Raw genomic sequence first — 19,262 nt, 5'->3', positions numbered from 1 at the left:
ACCCCCTATTTCCATCATTCCACACTTTTATTCCCGTTCCAGGACCTACCTTTTGATCCATTTATTCCCAGAAAACGGAGTTTTGAGGGATTCCAATATTCAGGAATAGTTCGGATGGCAGATTTCCTCATGACATAATTCCAAGCATTTCAAGCGTCCAAGAAAATCGAGCCCCAAAAAGCACCGAGGGAAATAAATTCCAAAGGCACTTTTGGGACTTGATTTTTAATTCAAAATAATGAATATTATCAATTAATTGGGGTTTGCATTTGAATATTTCTATAATATTGTATTTTAACCACTTCTAATGTTTGTATTTGATCCATTTGATAAAAATTTGATTAATCCATGGGAATAAATGTGGATGTTTCCGTGTATTTCCCTCTTTCAATTTGAATTTTATTGATTATAAAGTGATTATTAATAAAAGTACTTTAGCAACTTTACATTTAAATTTAGAGCTTTATAATTAGACATATTTTGTAGATATAAATATAATTGCCAACTGCCAGTTTCCAGGGATTCCAGGTAAAATCCTCAAATCCATGGGAGATTCATTTGTATCAATTCTAATATTAATTTATTGCATATTCCCAAGGATTAATTGCCACTAATAATCAGATTCAGAGCCCAAAGAACGGGATTTCTCAGGTAGGAAAGGGATGCTTTTCCCTCCTGGGGGGTTTCTTTGCTATTGGTTTGCAAATGAGATACAAATAAATATGAATATATTTTAAAGATAATTAAAAAAATTGGAATGAAAAAATTCCAAAATTCCAATCAAATGCAATTTTAGCCATAATTTTGGGACTGAAATGTTGGGTCATTTCTCACAAAACTTCATTCTTCCACGGATTTTCATGGATTTGAAATGAAAGCACATGGGAATGGCTTTCTGAGGAAAAATTCCATGAAGATTTCACAAAGAATCCAAAAAATTGGAATTAATTGAAAAATTTTTCGCAGCGTGGAACAAAGGATTTTGTGGAGAAACCTGGCAATTTCTGGCTGGAAAATGGGGAAATTCCAGGAAAACACTACAAAACATGCCTGTGATTGTCAATAAATTGAGGGGCTCCGGGATATTCCTGAGAATTCGGGGGGAAAACCAGGATAAGGGGCATTAATGAGCCTCTGGAACACCTGGAAGGAAGCTCTTGGCACCTGGAAGGAAGCTCTTGGCACCTGGCCCCCCCCAGCTCCTGGAGCTCTGGAATGCCGGGGCTGCCATCCCACATCCCTCTGGAACGCCAGGGGACTTCTCCTGCATCCTGGGGATGATTCCCAGGGAATTCCTCATTAATTCTTCCCGCCGTCGATCCATCAATCAGCCCCACAAAGGGCACGTGCCCGGAGCAGGTACCGCATTCCCAGAGCACCACATTCCCGGGGAACACACTCCCGGCTCCAAGCCTTCTGGGCCAAGGCTCCAGGCATTCCTGACCTTCCCCTGAGCCTCATCCCTCGGGAACAGGCTCTTTCCATCCCCCCGCTCCCAAACAAAGCCTCCGGAGCGCATGGTACTTACTGAGGATGGCAAACCTGGAGGAACTTTCCGAACTTTCTTTGTCTGAACTTCTGGAAAAAAAAGAGAGGAAAAGCTGCTTTATAAAGCAGGAATATTTTTAGGAACCTCAGTGATTTCTCCCCCAAGATGTTCCCAGCAGGATTTTTCAGGAATTCCATTGGTTTCTCCCCCAGGATTTTACTGGCTTGTCCCTTTCCCACTGTGGCAAGGGACAATAATTATAAGGAACAAGAAAAAAAGAACAAGAAATAATAAGGAATAAACAATTCCAAGGGGAATTGGCAGGAAATTCTTAATACTTGGGATGTGGGTGCTACAAGTTGTAGGTTTTGCCTCCGGCTCGGGGAAAACAGGGAATTTTGAAGGCTCAACGAGGCTGCAATAACGCCCGGGAGCGTCGCTCCGGCGGCACTTATTGTGTCCCTTCCCAAGTCCCGCTCGGTAAAGCGGGATTCCTCGGGGAGTGGCGGCAGGCCAGAGGTGCAGGGGTCACTCACCCATGGAGGAGCTGTGGAGAGGCCTCCGGCGCGGATTATTGCTGGGATACTGGTAGTACTGGGAGCCGGGCTTGGACGGGGACAGCGCTCCGGGGGTGCCGATGTCCATGTCCCCTCCCAGGAGACTTTGCTGCAAGGGATTCAAGGAAACAGGGATTTGCAGGATCCATGCGTGCGACCTCCCTCATCATTAGCTGCTCATCCCTAAAAATAACCCGGGAAGGAAAGCTTCGGGAGCGGAGCGAGACGTGGGAACGGGCGGATCTTTAAAGGGGACACCACCGGAATTTCACCCGCACCAAACGCCTGGGAAATAGGAGGAATTCGGGGCTTTGGGGAATTTCAGGGACTCTTCAGCCACTGCTTGGAAAACTTTGGGAGCTCTACTGGCATGGATTTTGGAGGGAGGGAAGTGCAGGGATTTAATAATAATGATAATAAAATTAAAATCATGGAATTCTGCTGCTTCTGTTTGGATGAAGCAGCTGCGTTGTCCTGGGGAAAAATCTGGGAATCAAATCTATCAGGGCTTATAATATATATAAAAATCTCTAAAACATACATAAAATATCTAAAATATACCTAAAATGCATCTAAAATGTATCTAAGATATGCCTAATAGACAAATAAGAATAGATAAAATAGATGTAAAATAGCTCTAAAAATAGAATATATCTAAATCCATTAAAAAGATCCAAGATTTAAAGGAAATACATAAAAATTAATATAAATATGGAAAATATATAAAAAATATTTAAAATGTGCAATAGATAAAAGATATATGTTATATATATTATGTAAATTAAATATAGAAAATATATGACAATTTATAAAAATATATATAGAAAAATACATATGTCTAGAATGTATATAGAAATAGATAAAATATATGTAGAATATATAAAGTATGTATTTTATATGTAAAATATATATTATATATCAAACATATATAAAATATATGCCACATAAAAACATACTAAATATATGTAATATAAATATAAAACACATATACAGTAGATATAAAATATGTACAACATACATGTAAAATAAATATAAAGTATGTATTATATATAAAATATACGTAAAATATATGTTATATATATATAAAATATATGTAAAATATTAAACCCCCAGTGGGCTGGACAAGAGGAACGATCACACCAGGGAAACAGTTGGAATATCACTAATATTTGGGAACTGATTGGATACAAAGCACTCCAGAATCCCCAAACCAATTAAGGCTCTGGCACGGCAGCAGCGAGGACCTCACTCCATCCACCCACTTTATTCCCGGGAAACAACGGGATAAACACCCATCAAACCAGGGATTTCAAGATGGATTTGGAAAATATGGATTTGGGCGAGGATTCTGAGTATTTGCTTCGCTCCAGATTCCGGGAAAACTTCCCGGGCGCATCCAAGCCCGGGGAAAAGTGCCCGAGTACATCCCAGCCCCGGGGGAACTTCCCGCGCACATCTAAGCCCGGGATAAATTGCCCCGGCGCATCAAAGCCCGGGGAAAAAAAGGGCCCGGGCACGTTCAAACCCGGGATAAAGTGCCTCGGCACATCCGACCCCGGGCACGTCCGAGCCCGGGCACATCTAAGCCCGGGAGAAGTGCCTGGGCACATCCAAGTCCGGGAGAAACTGCCCGGGCACATCCAACCGCGGGGGGAACTTCCCGGGAAGATCCAAGCCCGGGATAAACTGCCCGTGCACATCCCAGCGCGGGCCAAAGTGCCCGGCACATCCAAGGTCTGGGCGCAGCGCGCGGGGAGCGGCGCCTCGTCCCCGCCAAAAGCCGCCCCTCCGACGCCCCCAAAGCCGTCGGCGGCTCTTCCCGCACTTCCCGAATTCTCGGCCGTGCGGCGGGGCCCGCGGTCGCCCTCATCGGCATTCCGGCGAGCGCGTCGGAGGGAGCAGCCGGAGCGCCATTGACATGCAAATGGCCCCGAGGAGCCCAATGCCGAGGGTGCCCCCGCTCCGCTCCGCCGGGAGCTGCCCCATCCCACGAGCGGCCGGCGCCGGGAACAAAGGGCTCCTTGTTGGCGCCGGGAGCCGCGCTCGGGGCTGCCCCGGTGCCCCCCGAGGGCCGCGGGCTGCCAAAGCCCCTTCCCGGCGGGAGGGGGGAGCCGCGGCCGCCACACACCCCCAGCGCCGCCGTGGTCTCGCAGCGGCCGGGCAGGCGGAGCGGAGCGGAGCGGAGCGCGCCCGGGGCAGCCCTTCCGCTGCCCGGCCGCCCTTTCCCTGGAAAAATTCCTGCTGCTGCCCGAGCTGGACGTCCCCTGGCACTGCCTGAGGCCCTTTCCTCTCGTGCCATGTCCTCATCCCGTGTTCTCCCATCCTGTGGCCTCTCATCCCATGTCCCCATCCCACGTCCTCTCATTCCATGGCCTCTCATCCCACGCACAAACAGGAGCCGAGGGATTGAGAAAATCACTTCCACACCTGCCTCCTGGACAGGTCCCAAAATCTCCAGTCCCACCGTTTTCGCTCCTCTCTCCAATTTCATGGATAATCTCCACCTGCCACGAGGCTGCTCCAGTGATAAACAACACCTGCAGCAGCAGAAAAACCTCTCACATAATACAAAATAATAGGGAATAATAGAGACAGAGGTGCCAGAACTCCAGGGGAAAAGGAAAAATGGGAACATTCTTTGAAAATAACAGGATTTTTGGGAATGTCTCGGAGTGTTTCCGAAAGAACATGGGTTTATTGCAGGATTCTGAGAAAATAAATGGGATTTTAGGGAATGCTTTGGCGCATATCACAATAAATACTGATTTATTGTGAATATCAGAAAATATGGGAATTTAGGGAATATTTTGGGTCATTTCACAATAAACATTAATTTACTGTGAATATCTGAAAATATGGGAATTTAGGGAATATTTTGGATCATTTCACAGTAAACATTAATTTATTGTGAATATCTGAAAATAAAAGCAATTTAGGAAATGTTTTGGAGTGTTTCCAAAGGAATATCAGTTTATTGAGAACATTCTCTGGAAATAAAGGAATTTTAAGGAATTTTTTGACCTTTTCACAATAAATATTAGTTTATTGTGAATATCTGGAAATAAGGGAATTTAGGGAATGTTTTGGAGTGTTTCCAAATAAATATTCAATCTATTGTGAATGTTCTCTGGAAATAAAAGGAATTCAGGGAATGCTTTGGATCATTTCACAATAAATATTGATTCATTGTGGATATCAGGAAAAAAGGGAATTTTGGGAATGCTTTGGGCCATTTCACAAGAAATACAGATTTCTTGTGAACATTCCTGGCAAAAACATGGGATTTTAAGGGCCAGGTGAACACTGATTTACAGTGAATATTCCCTGCAAATGAAGGGAATTTTGGGAATGGTCAGGGAATGCTGGGCTCGGGAATTCTCCCTGCACCTCGGCCTCCCCATAAAGCCGGATCTCCTAAAACCGGGCCAGGTTTATCCCTGTGGGGAGAAGGCCGGGAGGCTTGGGATGAATCCCTAAATCCAGCTACTCTCTCCTTGCACTCCGGGAGAACTCCAAGCGCACCAAGAGCATTTTCCAAGGCTGGGGGAGGAAAGGAGCAGAAAGAGAGAAAGTCCCCTCCAGAGCCCAGCCTTCCTCATCCCAACTTTTTCCTCAGGAAAAAACTGCAGAGGTTTCTACAGGACAAAAAATCCCAAAGGGGGTTTTTACAGGACAAGGAAATGTGACGAGCAAGTTTAAGGGGGTCATTTTGGGAGGGGGTCATCCTGAACCAGGAATTGCTGGAAATTCGGCTCCCAGTGCCTCAGAGTTCCCAGCCGGCAACAGGGAGGAAAACTGGGATGAAAATATATCCATATTTATCCCAAAATCCTATAAAAGGACCAGTAAGCTCTGCTCCAAAAATTCCAACCTTTCCAAAGCACCCCCGTAGAATGCAGGGCCTCCCTGCTCCCAGTCCCGGCTCTGGAAACTCGGGAGTGTGTCGGGATCAGAGTCACCATTTCGGGAGAAAGGAGGAGGTTTCAAAGGGTTTCGTGTCCAGAGATACTGAAAGACATTGGAATTGGAACCAAAAACAATTCCCAAAATTATCAAAATAAACAAAATAGCAAAATCCTAAATTCCCAGGATTTTCCCCACGGAGTCACAGCCCTGAATTTCTTATTAATTCCAATCTTTTGCCTTGTTTTTTTATGGTGTTTCTACACCTTCCTGGTTTTGTTATTTTTTTTCTGCTGCCTCCAAAATGGGAATAACAAGACAAAGAGTTAAAGCTGGAGAGGGAGAGAATCCACCAAATCCATCCAGATGGAAAGGAAATTATCCCTCCTGGAAAAACCCAACTGCCGCCGCTGCTGCAAAGCTCAGGGGCTGCTTTTTAAAGGAAAATTATGTGGATTTCACTGGAATATTTGTCTGGGGTTGAAGAGGTTGGGAAAAAACTGGAAGTCATCCTTAGAAAAAGGTGGAATATTTTTCCTTTGTTGTGGAAACAGGGGGGATTTGAGTGCGGAATTTTCCTAATGAAATTAATTCACATTAAAGAGAACCTGGAATCCAAAACCATGGCTCAGGGAAAAATCCCTGCATTTTGAATTCCTGGGATATTTTTTGTTGGCACCGATGCGGCATCAAGCCTGGAACGTCCCAGGCGGGAGGAAAACGGGATGAGCCGGGAACAGCTGAAGCTCCTTCCCTGAACGGCTGCCAAGGGCTGGGGTCGGAGCATCCCGGGGGTCCGGCTGCTTCCCGGGCCCCTCCGAGCTCTGGGATGTGGCTCCAGGGACATCTGGGCCCTTCTCCCAAAGCTTCGGAGGAGCCTCATCCAGGTGGGATCAGGAAAAAGCATCAGATCTCATCCCTGGTTTCTCCCAACTGGGCAGGGGCAGGATAAGGAGCAGGGATGCAGGTTGGGAATCCCGGGATGCTCTGCACCTGCAGGTACTCAGCGGTGGAGCGGGAATGTGGGAGCAGGAATATCCACCTTCTGAGGGAGAGGTGGGCCCCGTGAGGCTGGAAGTGCCTCTGGAGAGAGCAGAAGGCTCCCAGCAATCCCTGCTCCCTTTCCCACACCTGGATCCGCCAGGAACACCGATGCCTTTCCCACTTTTCTACCAATTTATCAGGAGATTGAGCCCAAATGAATCCATTTAAAGCAATTCTGCCACTGAACTTCCCAGTGATTTATCCTACAATTATTTCTTATTTCCTAGGAATTCCTGCCCTTTATCCCAGGAAACGGGTTCATCCCGCTCTTTTCTTGCTGCTCCGTCCCTCCAATTAAAATTCCTGACATTATTAAAGATCAAAGCTCCTTCCCTCCATTATTCCCGTTCAGATCCCTCTGCTCTCCCTGCCAGCACCGCTTCCCTGCTTTGTTCCCTCCACTCTGGCACCGGGAATGTCGGCCGGGATGCGGCGATCCCACCGTTCCCACCCTGTTTAATGAGGGCTTTTCCCAGGAAGAAGGGGACCATGGAATGTGTTCCATGACCTTCCAGCTGGGAGGAGTCCCTCCGTGCAGGAGCCCAAGTGCACCTGGATCACCGGAGCCGCTCCAATGTTTTCCTGCCAAATTCCTGCTCCTCTCCCCCTGCTCCTGACCTGGGTGACTTTCCCAATCTATTCCCTCATCAATTCCCAAAAAAAGTGGCTCCAGTGTTTTGGAGCAAACACATTGAGCTTCATCAGCCTCTGGATTCAGCAAAAAGTCCCTTTTCCACCCCAAAATCCCGGGAAATACATGGAGGAAGGCATGGAAATATGGACAATCCCAGGATATTAATGGATGGGGAAAAAAGGCACCATAAAGGGTGCCCAAATTTTTATCAGGATATTCCTATGAATTATAAACTAAGAGACACAGATCTTGGTATCCCTGTTTTCCATGTACCATTTCCATGCCAGGCTCAAATTCCAAACACCTGCAAGTGCCCTCATCCCATTTTTTCCAAGCCTAACCCCTCTGGGAGGTGTCACCAGTTCTGGGGGGGGATGGATGAGACGCTGAGGAACAATGAGATGCAAAGGAATATTTTGGGAATATTTTTCCTGGAAAAAAACTTGTCACCATGTTGGATTCTGCCTTGTTTCCCTTTCAAGATGATCCAGGGGGGCTTTTCTACCAGGATTGGCTTCAAAATGTTCCTCTTTGGCAAATTATTCCAACAAATCCTTAAAGCCTGGCCCTGCTCACCTTACAAGGCCCTTGTCATCCCGTTTTCCTGTGGAAATGTTGGATACAAAGGCCTTGCAAGCGGAATGCTGGCTCAGGTTGACTCGGGGGGAACATCCCGCCCTGGCTCCCCCTTGACAAGGGGTTTCGTGGCTGAATTCTCAAGTTTAATGAGAGAATCCATGTTTTCCCTTTGAATGGGAGAACACAGGGAAGGTTCAGAGAGCTCCCGGTGTTTTATGGAAATTACAGGGGTAACGTTTGGAACCGAAGTCGCTGGAAAACATCTGAGAGACCAAAGGAACTACAGGGCCAAAAAGCTTCGAGAGCTTCCAAGGATTTTTAACCTCTTCCTGTTCACCAGCTGTGAATATAAACAGAGTCCCTTTTTTTCCCATGGGAACAGGAATTGGTAGAGAAAAAAGTCCTGACCCTCAGAGGAGAAACTGCTTCCACATCCTGACATGATCCAGCATCATGGATTTGGGAATGGTCACCCAGAGGGGTTGTGGATTCCCCATCTCTGAATGGGACCCAAACCTGGACTTGGGGGTTTTATGGAATCACATCCACAGCCCTTCCAGCTCCCTGGGAGAGGGAAGAGCCCTCCCTGTGGAATGGTTTGGGTGGGAAGGGACCTTAAAGATCATCCAGTGCCACCCCCTGCCATGGGCAGGGACATCTTCCATAGCCCAGGTTGTTCCAGCCTGGCCTTGGACACTTCCAGGGATCCACGGACAGCCACAGCTTCTCTGGGAATTCCAACCCAGCCCCTCACCACTCTCACATCCAGGAATTCCTTCCCAACATCCCATCTAAGCCATTCCCTGTGTCCTGTCCCTCCATTCCTTGTCCCTAGTCCCTCTCCAGCCCTCCTGGAGCCCCTTCAGGCACTGGAATTTGCTCTGAGGTCTCCCTTGATCCTTCCCTTCTCCAGGTGAAGGTTCCCAGGTTTCCTAGCCTGGCTCTACAGGGGAGTGGCTCCAGCTCCCGGATCATCTCTGTGATGATCCACAATGAGCTTCCCGGAGTGCCGAGACAGGAACGACGCAGAGACACGAGCCCAGCTCCCAGCACCGACCATCCTTTTCCCAGGAAAAGGCCTATTAGAGCTGTTTGTAATTCTGGAGCCATCCGTGCCGCTCCGCACGCACTCCATCCCATCAGTCCCAGCGTCAGGATAGCAGGGAGGTACCACATGCCCAGCAAACGTGACAAGGAGTAGAAACTTCCATATGTGCTCCCGGTTCTGGGCCTGGAGGGAATGGCTGCTCCGCCAGCCCCCGGCGCTGCCAGGAGCGCAGAGCGGGACTGGCTCCGGCTCCACATGGAGCTGCTCGCAAGTTTTCCAAAGCTGGGCTGGGAATCAATCATTTTGCAAAGCTTGTCCAAGACTGGTCAGCACGGAACCATCTCCCTGGAGTGATTGATTCCAACTGGGAACACATATTAACTAGGGAACGGGAAGGAGCTGAGGAAAAGCAGCACTTTCCAAGGGTTTGAAACATGGGAGAAGGGCAGGGACACCTTCCATAGCCCTGGTGATCCCACCTGGCCTGGGACATTCCGAGGGATCCAGGGGCAGCCACAGCTTCTCCGGGAATTCCATCCCAGCCCCTCCCCACCCTCACAGCCTGGAATTCCTTCCTGATAGGGATTACAAATAAGGGATAATTTTTCCAAGGAAGCTGATAGTTCCAAGCCACCAAGGCAGGGCTGGGAAGCTGCAGACGGAGGGTGAAATTCCACCAGGAACTTCAGGAAGGAACCACGCTCTGGATTTCTGGGAGTCTCTGAGATCCCTATCTGGGATTCCCGAGCTCTACTCCTGCAGCTGAGGGGCCGCCTCCCACCCAGGGGCTGTGTGGAGTCCTGGAATGGTTTGGGGTGTGAGGGCTGGGAAAGCTCCTCCAGTGCCAGCTGTGCTGTGGGCAGGGACCCCTTCCATGGACACTCCCAGCCCCATTCAAGCTGGGCACAGAGCTGCTGCCAGGGCTGGAGCCCCTCAGACGTGGAGCCAGGCTGGGAGAGCTGGGGGTGCTCCCCTGGAGAAGAGAAGGATCCAGGGAGGCATTGGAGCAAATTCCAGGGCCTAAAGGGGCTCCAGGAGAGCTGGGGAGGGACTGGGGACAAGGGATGGAGGGACAGGACACAGGGAATGGCTTCCCAGTGATTTAAATGGGATACTGAGAAAGAATTCCTAGCTGGGGGGCTGGGATGGAATTCCCAAGGAAGCTGTGGCTGCCCCATCCCACAATCAAAGTAATGGCATCACACAATTCCCATAAGGACAAAGTAGTCATGGAATGGAAGAGATTTTACGGATGATCTCATTCCACTGGGCAGGGGCACCTTCCCTGCCCGTGGAACTGAGGGAGCTTTAAGATCCCTTCCAACCCAAACCATTCCATGATTTTGGCTGGAAAGAAGACAAGGCCTAGAATTTGGTTTCCCTTTCCCCTCTCCATCCTTCCAGCTCTTTCCCCAGGGAGTTGGGAATGTGTGATGCCACCTAAGCAAGGCCCAGCACCACTGGAATCACAGAATTATTTCTCTTGGAAAACCCCTCCGAGATCAAGTCCAACCATCCACAGTCACCTGTAATCCAAATCCACACATTTGGGGAGCAATTCCAGGGATGGGGACTCCATCATTCCCTGGGCAGCCCCTTCTGTGCCTTCCCTTTCCTTCCCACCTCTCCCAGTGCCAGCCTGGCACTCAGGAATGTGGTGGGAATGGTCACACAACAGCCTGACACACCCAGGAATTCCTGAGGGATTCCTCAAATTGCCTCATTCTTAAAACACAAGGATAGACCCTTTTCCCACATTCCTAAGGCACGTGGAAAGCAGGGATCAAGCCCGAAATATCCCCATTTTGGTGCTTGCTTTGAATTTTCCCAGGAGGATTTGAAGCCTGGAAAGCCTGGAATAAATATTAAGGAAGCCCTTCAATCTCTTGGATACTTTTCCGAAGCTACCGCCCTTCAGAAAAGGGAAAGGAAGAAGCAGAGGGATTAAACCCCACCATTAACACTGTTCTTGGAATGAGGAGAGAAAGTGTCCTTAGAAAAACCCAACTGCCTGGGAACAAAGCCAGGAATTTGGCCACGGAGCGTGTTTTTAGGCCAGGCATTCCGAGTGCAGGCAGGCAGAGGCACACATGCCATACCTTTGCACCACACCAGAATTGTAGCATTCCCTGGAATTCCTCCCTCTTTGCCGAGCTCCCATGGGACAGCTTTGCTGTTCGCCTGCTGGCCCTGACTCCCGGCCAAAGCGATTCCCAAACAAAAAGGGACGGGAAATCATATTTCTACAGACAGGTTCGACCTCGTGTGCACACGGCATTCCCCCAGACCCCAGGGAAAGCGGGATTTAGGGAAGCGGCCACGAGTTGACACAAGCTATTCCCATGGTGGCATTCCCGAGGCTGGGATTTTGGACACAGGCAATGCCTCCCAGCAGCCCTGACTGGGGTGGGCAGAGGTCAAGCCAAGTCAAGCCTCCAGGAGCTGTACCCTGGCTGGAAAAGCTCGGGAAGGAGCTTTCCAGTGAGAATTCCTGAGCAGATTCGCACTCACCTGGTGGCAGCCCTGTAAGTTGGAATCTCGTCCATATGATGAGTAGGAACCTCGTTCTGTTTTACCTGGAAAGAGAGGGAAAATCCAGGTAAATACATGGATAACACAAAAACACACACAAAGCTTCTCCAAGGGCTTTAGAGGACGCTCATCCTGTTTTCCCAACACCGATTCCGTATGTACTTATATATATATTCCATAGATAAACCAGGCACTGCTGCCACTGGAATACACAGAAAGGGATTCCCAGTTTTCCTGCTGGGATGGATGGGATGGGAATTAAACTTCCTGGTGACGGTGATGGGAATTAAGCTTCCTAATCCTGGTTGCGCTGCTCTTGGAGCTGGGATTTGATGGGATTCCATGGGCTGGGTGAAGGCAGGAGCTGATCTGCCGCCTAGGCACCTGACATTCCCACCTCCTGGCTCTCCCAGCTTCCAGGAGCTGCTGGGGATGTGCTTCCCTGCTCTTTCCCAGGAGAAAATTCCCTCATGATCCACCTGGGAAGGAGGCATGGATTGGGCCAGAAGGGCCGGGAGCCAGGTGGGGATCTCTGTGCCCACCCCAAGCCCCCTTTTATCTACCTTCTCTTTTTTCCCAGGAAGCTCTGAATGCTCCCATGCCAAAGCCCGACTCGCAGCATCGGCCCTGTCGCTTTTCCAGAGGGCAGCAAGAGGGACTTTTTGGGATTGAATGGGGAAGTGAGGGAGGGAAGAGGAGGTTTGTGCCAAGTGGTGGCTGAGCAGCAGCGCCCCACATGCTCCCAGACAAAGAGCAGGCAAGAGGGCTGATCCCTAACATATTGCCAGGGAAAGACCACCCTTCAGGAGAGGATAAGCCCAGCAGGGGAAGGGGGGGAGGCACCGCTGACTAAACATCCAGGAGGCAGGAAAAATCTCCCCCAAAATTCCCGGCGTTCAGGGGCAGCAAAGCCCCTTGTGCAGCGCCCAGGATGAGAGAGCAGATGCTCCCTGTGACTCCCAGTGATCCTGGGGATACTCCGTACGCAGGAGCTGGGTTTGCTCTCGGGCTCCCTATTCCCAATCCCAGCCACATTCCATTCAGAAGCCAAGGCAGGATAGATCATCAGACAAAGGCTGCTAGAGCTCACTGAAATCATTCCCGAAATCCATGGTCACATCCTGGCTCCAGGAGCCTTTAATATCCATCCACCAGCTCTGAGGGTCCTTTGTGGACACAGTTTGGCTATTCCAAGTGTCTTGGAATCAAAATTCCTTCTTCCCATCCCAATTTAAGCCTCTGGAGCCTTTTGTTTCTTCCTTGATTTTGTTGTTTTCTGTATAAAATATCCCAGTACCTCCCAAGTATTGTTGTGATTTGTGGGGGATTAGGCCTAACGTTAGGAAGACCTCGGAGCTGGGTATCCCAAGATCACAGATAACCTTCCACTTGAGAATACCAGAGATAAGTCAGGATTGAAACCACAATGAAATCCAAATGGGGAATCCACAAGTTCAAGGCCGAGACGCAACAATTCAATCCATGTGCCACTCCCGTCTCCCTGAGAGGGCTGGGAGTCTTCAGGAACAACGAGCGGCAGGAATTGGGGGGGCCAAAAATTCCCGAAAGGAAACATGGGCTGAGGGGAGAGAGCGGGAGCACCTGAGCAACCCCTTTGCCATCGTCTCAGGCGCGGCTTAATTTGCGTTTGGGCAGAAATATTTACCCCGGCACCAAAATAAACCCCCCGCAAATTACAAGTTGTCAGGGCTGGGCCGTGCTGCCGCTCGCGTGGGGGAGGAACAGGGACCGCCGGAGACGTGAATCATTCCCGGTAATTTGAGTGTTTCCATGACATCAATGGGCACCCGGCCAGGGCTCTGTCGAAGGCTCCGAGGTACCAAAGCGGCTCCGCAGCCAGTGGGAGATTGACTTGGCTGGTTTTTTTTTAAGGACTGTGCTGCTCGGGAAAGATTTCATCTCCGGCGACCGCTTTTCCCACCGAACCTGGCGCTCCGGAGCTCCGGAGACAGTTTTGAAGTGGCCGCCAGGAGCAACTAAAAAGCTGCCTCCTGCATATCCCAAATCCAGGGAGGACTCTGGGAATTGTTAAAAACCCCTGGCTGGAGAGTCTGTGTGGATGCTATGTGGGTTCTGTGTGGATTTTGTGTGGATTCCGTGTGGATTTTGTATGGATTCTGTGTGGATGCTGTGTGGATTTTGTGTGGAGATTTTGCAGAGAGTTTGTGGAGAGTTTGAGGGTTTTTCCCTCACCCGTAACCATCAAACCATTCCCGCTGGGCTGAGGGGGAACGTCTTCCCTATAAATTATCCATTCCCAATTACCTCTGCTCCCATCGCTTCCCCGGCACACACCAACGAGCCCTGTGACAACACCCGGCTCTTTAAACAACAACTGCTGGGGTGAGAAGAGCCGCTCCTCAGTTTTCCCCAGTTTCCCAGGAATTCGGCATTTTCCAAGGGTTGGGAGGTGAAAGGCGCAGGTGCCCCGGCAGCTCCGGGAGTGTTCAGGAGGAAAGCAGAGGGAGCACATTCAGCACCGTGGCTTTCCCGACGCATCCACTGCGGAATTTTCGAGCCAAGCCTCCAGTACTAGAATGCGGCAGGCGCTGCGGATATTTTTTGGCACAGAGACAAGGGTGGCAGTGCCAAAGCCCCATGGCTACAACTCCTCAAAAGAGGCAGGAGCAGAGCATTCTGCGCTCCTGCTTTTCCTGGCCGAGCGGCCGCGTTTTCCCAGAGAAAAGGCCCCGCTGGCTGGATTCGGGAAAAAAACACACCCCCCCTCCATGCCACGGGGGGAAAAATTGTGAGGGTGGGAGAGGGAGAAGGGATGGGGTGGATTTTTAGCTGTGCCAACGTGCTGCAAATTCCCGGCTTGGCGCTCCGGAGGCTCCGGGGAACAAAGCTCTGCCTGGAAGTTGGCCGGCACGGAGAGGAAGTTTGGGTGGGTTTGGGGAAGGCAGGGAAGTGCCGGAGCGTGGGGGGGGACGTGGGGATGTTCAGTGAACTGCCACAATGCCAATCACGGCACAGACAAAGGGAGAACTCCGAGCCGCTCCCGCTGGCCTGGCACACGCAGAATTGCGACTCCCTGCTCCCTAAATACCTCCGGGAAAAAAGCTGCCTTCTCTTCCCGGAACCCCTTTCTCCTGAAATATTCCCTGTGTGCTTTTCTTATAAAAGCAACCCAGTCCAAATCATTCCATAAATCCACAAAGAGCCACTTGAACCATGGTGGGCTTGGAAAAACTCATTCAGTCCAGGAGGAATTCAAAGCAACTTTCAAAGGATAAATGCAAGTCCTCCCAATCCCTGTCCTGGAGAAAAGGCACCTTGGCTGTTTTCTGGGAAGCATGATGAGAGGGATGAGGCCACTCGTCCATATGCAGAGAAAAGGAAGGGAAATTAATTCTCTCAAATTTATTAATTCAATATTTCCCTTGATTCCATATTGAAAATAATTTTTAAGAGAAATATTCCACCAGAATATTTTAATTTGGGATTTGGGGCTTGGCCAAGCAGGAAAACCTGGCTGGGGACAACAAAAACAGGCCTTTTATCAGGCATTGGAATTTTCATGGCTTCAAACGGATTTTGCTTAAATGTATTTGTTATTTTATCCCTGTATTTTCGGCATTTTGAATAGTTAAGGATCGTTCCCTCCAATGTCCGACGGCTCAACCCGGAATGGAACCCGATTGATTCCCATCACCGGCAAATTAAACACAAATTAAAGACGAATTTAATGCCAAATTAAAGGGAAATTCCAAAAACCAGCCTAGGAATGAGCTGGGGAATATATGGGATGAGCTCCTGAGCAAAGGGAGCACGGCACGAACTTCCAAGATCCCCGGGAATGGACACACGTGGGCTGCAAACCGGAGCACAGGGAATTCGGGGAAAGCATCAAACAGCTGAATTTCACCTCAATCCCTGGCTTTGCATCCCAGATTTTCTGAGGTTGGGCTGCAGGAGATGCAGAGTGAACATCTCTGAATCCCAGATTTCCTGCCACTGGCATGGGCTCTGCCCACTGCTGGGTTATCCATCAAAAAAATAGGGATTTGTTTTCCTGAGAGATTAAAATCCTGCCTTATTTCAGCAGAAAAATTAACCTAAAAATTGTAGGGAATTAGGAATTACCCAAGGAAAACCTCCTTGAAATAAATGGGAATTTTAGGCCATTTATCCAATACCTGTGAGCAGCTCACCCATGGAGGAACAGAGATATAGAAATAGAATATATATATCAAAAATATTAACTTATATAAATAGAATTTTATATATTAATATAATCTTATGTAAATATAATTTAATATACATAAATATATTTTCTATATGTCCTGCCCTCTCCATGGACACCTTCCCAAGGACTGCCTATTAAAAATGGAATTACGAATGGAATCAAAACTGGAATTTCAAATATCCCACCCACATTCTCAGCAGAGGAGCCAGCACAGAGTTTTCCTATTTTTCCACAACTTTAGAATATTCTGTTCTTTAAAAGAGAAAAAGTGGGGGGGGGGGGAAGAAAAAAAAAAAGGAATAAAAGGGGGGAAAAGGGTGAAAAAAAGGGGGAAAAGGGGGAAAAAGGAGAAAAAGGGGGGAAAAAGGGGGAAAAAAAGGAAAAATCAATAGGAAAGTGCTTCCTATGAGTGGAATTTTTTTGGAGTCCTATGGAAGCAGCAGCATTCCTGGCACCAGGACTAACAGCTGGCTGGGGCTTGGCCCCTTTGTGCTCGCTCGCCGTTCCAAGCGGCTCCGGAGGCTCCCGGAGGATCCCTGGGCAGCTCCTGCAGGGACAGGGAGCCCGTGGGCATCGTCCCCACGGAACAGCCCGGGGGGTCCAGGGTTAGTCCTCCTCTCCCAGGGTGCTTTGAGGGGGTGTCAAGCCTGTCTCGGCTAAGCCTGAGACAGATTATCCAGCCCTGGCAATAAATCCGGGACAAATCCGGTGGTTTGGGGCAAAGTTTGGGATAATGGGCACGGAACAACACGAACACCATGGGGTCTGACCCACGGGATCCACAAACCGGGCATGAAGCTCAGGGAAGGCATCAGTCCTGAGAATTTCAGTGGGAATTCAGCCCAGCACGAGGGGAATGGGATGTTTTTACTGGGAATGAGGAACTTGGCCCTTTCCTGATGCCCAGGAAACACAGAGAGGGTTGGAAGAGACGTTCTGACACTGTAGCCAAAGGCAGGACAAAGGGAGGGGGTTGTTTATGCAGCACCATCAAAATTCCAAGGAAAGCAAATCCCAAAAACCCATAGGAAAATAAAGCTACAGAGCGTGAACCGAACGCAGGGAATTTCAAGGTGGGAAGTGGGGTTTCGGTGACGGTTCACTGGTTAAACAGGGAAAGTTAATTCCCAAACATCCCAAAATTCCTTCCTTACACACACAACATCCATGGATCCCTGTCTATCCATGAATATGATCCCAACCAGCTTTGCCTGGCTCATGGAATTCAAGGACAGGCATGGGCCCGACCTCCACAACCCCTCCTGTGCTTGTTCCTCACTCCAGGAAAATTCCAGACTAAGATTTTTTTAGCACTGCCCACAATTCCTGAAATGATGAACCCAAAATTCCTGAAATAGGGAATCCAAACCAAAAGGCCGAGGCAAATTTATCCCTGGATTTCTTTAAATGATCCAAACCTGGTGCCGGTTCTGGGGAAATCTGGGATTTCTCTGTGTGCTTTTCAAACTAAAAAAGTCACAAAACCGGGCTTGGAATTGTAGGAATAATGATATAAACAGGGAATTTTGAGGAGCAGATTCTCCCAGATTTATATTAAACACTCCTTTAGTCCCACAGTTCAGCAACCAATCAATAACATTCCAGGGATTTCAGGGATTAATAAACTGGATATCAAATCTAGGTGCTAATTGAGAGCAGAATAATGAACTTCCCTAATTAAATTAGAGATTTGCTGGAACAAAACGACGGTTTCTTCCCAGTCTGATGGAAAAATAGGGATATTTAACGAGGTGGGGAAGCCCTAAAGATTCCTCGGAGCGGCAGGGCCTGAGGCCACCCCAAGGGCCTCAGGAATCCAAGATTCCACAATGGGAAGGAGAATTTTGGGAGACAATCCTTCATTTCGAGTCACTCCCTAAACACCCCTAGCTCCTGTTCCTCCTTCGTGTGGAATTCCAGGTAGGAGGAGATAATGAGGATCATCTCGGCCTGAACACCTGGAAACAGGCGAAGAGAGGAGGAAAATTCCAGGAAAACATATTTATAGTGGTTTATCCTTCTTATTCCTGGAATGTAACAGGGAAAATGGAATGAGAGGGTTCCTTCTGGCCCAAACCATTGCAGGATTCCGTGATCCCAGAAATCTCAGCACCCACAGCATCACCCACACACCAGAGAAGGAAAGAGACATTCCTATAAAAATGGGAATAATCCTCATGTGGAGATTAAATCCCCAACTTTTCATTCCCACACAAATTCTATTTATTTATAAGATTTTTCAATCCATAAAATTCAATTTTCAAACAGATAGGATTGGGGTTTGTTATAATTTGCCTCTAAAAAACAACGTTTGGGATCATTTGGATCAGCTCGAGGGACAGCACAAACCCCAAGCTTCCCAGAGGATGGGAAAGCAGCAGGAATGGTGTGATAAACACTAAATAACAGGCTGAAATTCCCAATAATGTCCGGTCAGGAATGCCAGCAGAGGGCATGCACACCCTAACCAGGCCCTTCCACGTGGGAACTGACACTTCCCAGATAATTTGGGAGTTATTTGGGCTGAGACTTTATAGAAACTCCTCGTAGAGAAGGATCCAGGGAGACCTTGGAGCAAATTCCAGTGGCTAAAGGGGCTCCAGCAGAGCTGGAGAGGGACCTGGGACAAGGGATGGAGGGACAAGACACAGGGAATGGCTTCCCACCAGTTTAGATGGGATATTGGGAAGGAATTCCTGGTTGGGAGGGTGGAGAGGGGCTGGGCTGGAATTCCCAGTGAAGCTGTGGCTGCTCATGGATCCCTGAAAGTGTCCAAGGTCAGGCTGGAATAACCTGGGATAGCAGAAGGTGTCCCTGCCCATGGAATGAGATGATCCTTAAAATCCCTTCTATCCCAAACTATTCCACAACTCCTTGAAGCACCAAGGACACTCATCCACTGCCTCTTCCAACCACAGAACTCCTGAGAGTAATTCCCTATCCACGGAATTGCTCCCCCACCCACAGCCCTTTGCCCCCCGGCGCTCCTTATCCCAGAATATCCCTGTCATTTAAGCTACTGTGTCTGTCGGAGCCACCCTGGATTCCCAAGGTCTGCACGAGGCCGCTCCACTCCACGGAGGTCACGGCAGAGCCTCCCCAGGCCTGGAGCGGGAATGCCAAGGCTTCCCTACTCCCGAGCCCTCTCCTCCCACCCACGGCATGGTGTGTCCGACGCCTGTGCCGTCCCGCCTGGCAGGTTGGGTGGCCAGGAAAAATGGGAACATTCCCTGCCACACGGGTCACCCTCTGCGGGGGAACGGAGC

The 19,262-nt window shown here is 49.0% G+C and overlaps 1 protein-coding gene across 14 annotated transcripts in view; it reads right to left on the bottom strand.

Annotated features, from left to right (window-relative positions):
- Positions 1 to 19,262, bottom strand: part of TCF4 (transcription factor 4) — a 114,654-nt gene that overhangs the window by 42,776 nt on the left and 52,616 nt on the right. For 13 of the 14 annotated variants that reach the window (XM_050329536.1, XM_050329537.1, XM_050329531.1 and 10 more), the window contains 3 exons: positions 11,766 to 11,830; positions 2,026 to 2,155; positions 1,529 to 1,578 (listed from right to left, as the gene is read on the bottom strand). In XM_050329536.1, coding sequence (XP_050185493.1) covers positions 1,529 to 1,578; positions 2,026 to 2,155; positions 11,766 to 11,830 — 245 coding nt within the window. The remainder of the gene's footprint in view (positions 1 to 1,528; positions 1,579 to 2,025; positions 2,156 to 11,765; positions 11,831 to 19,262) is intronic. The other variant, XM_050329530.1, reaches the window with a different exon arrangement.

This window comes from Myiozetetes cayanensis, unplaced genomic scaffold (assembly GCF_022539395.1).
Source record: "Myiozetetes cayanensis isolate MyiCay16 unplaced genomic scaffold, myiCay2020 scf4, whole genome shotgun sequence".
Taxonomy (NCBI): Eukaryota; Metazoa; Chordata; class Aves; order Passeriformes; family Tyrannidae; genus Myiozetetes; species Myiozetetes cayanensis.
The sequence above is the reverse complement of the archived record's forward strand: the minus strand, read 5'-3'. Positions and strand labels throughout refer to the sequence as shown.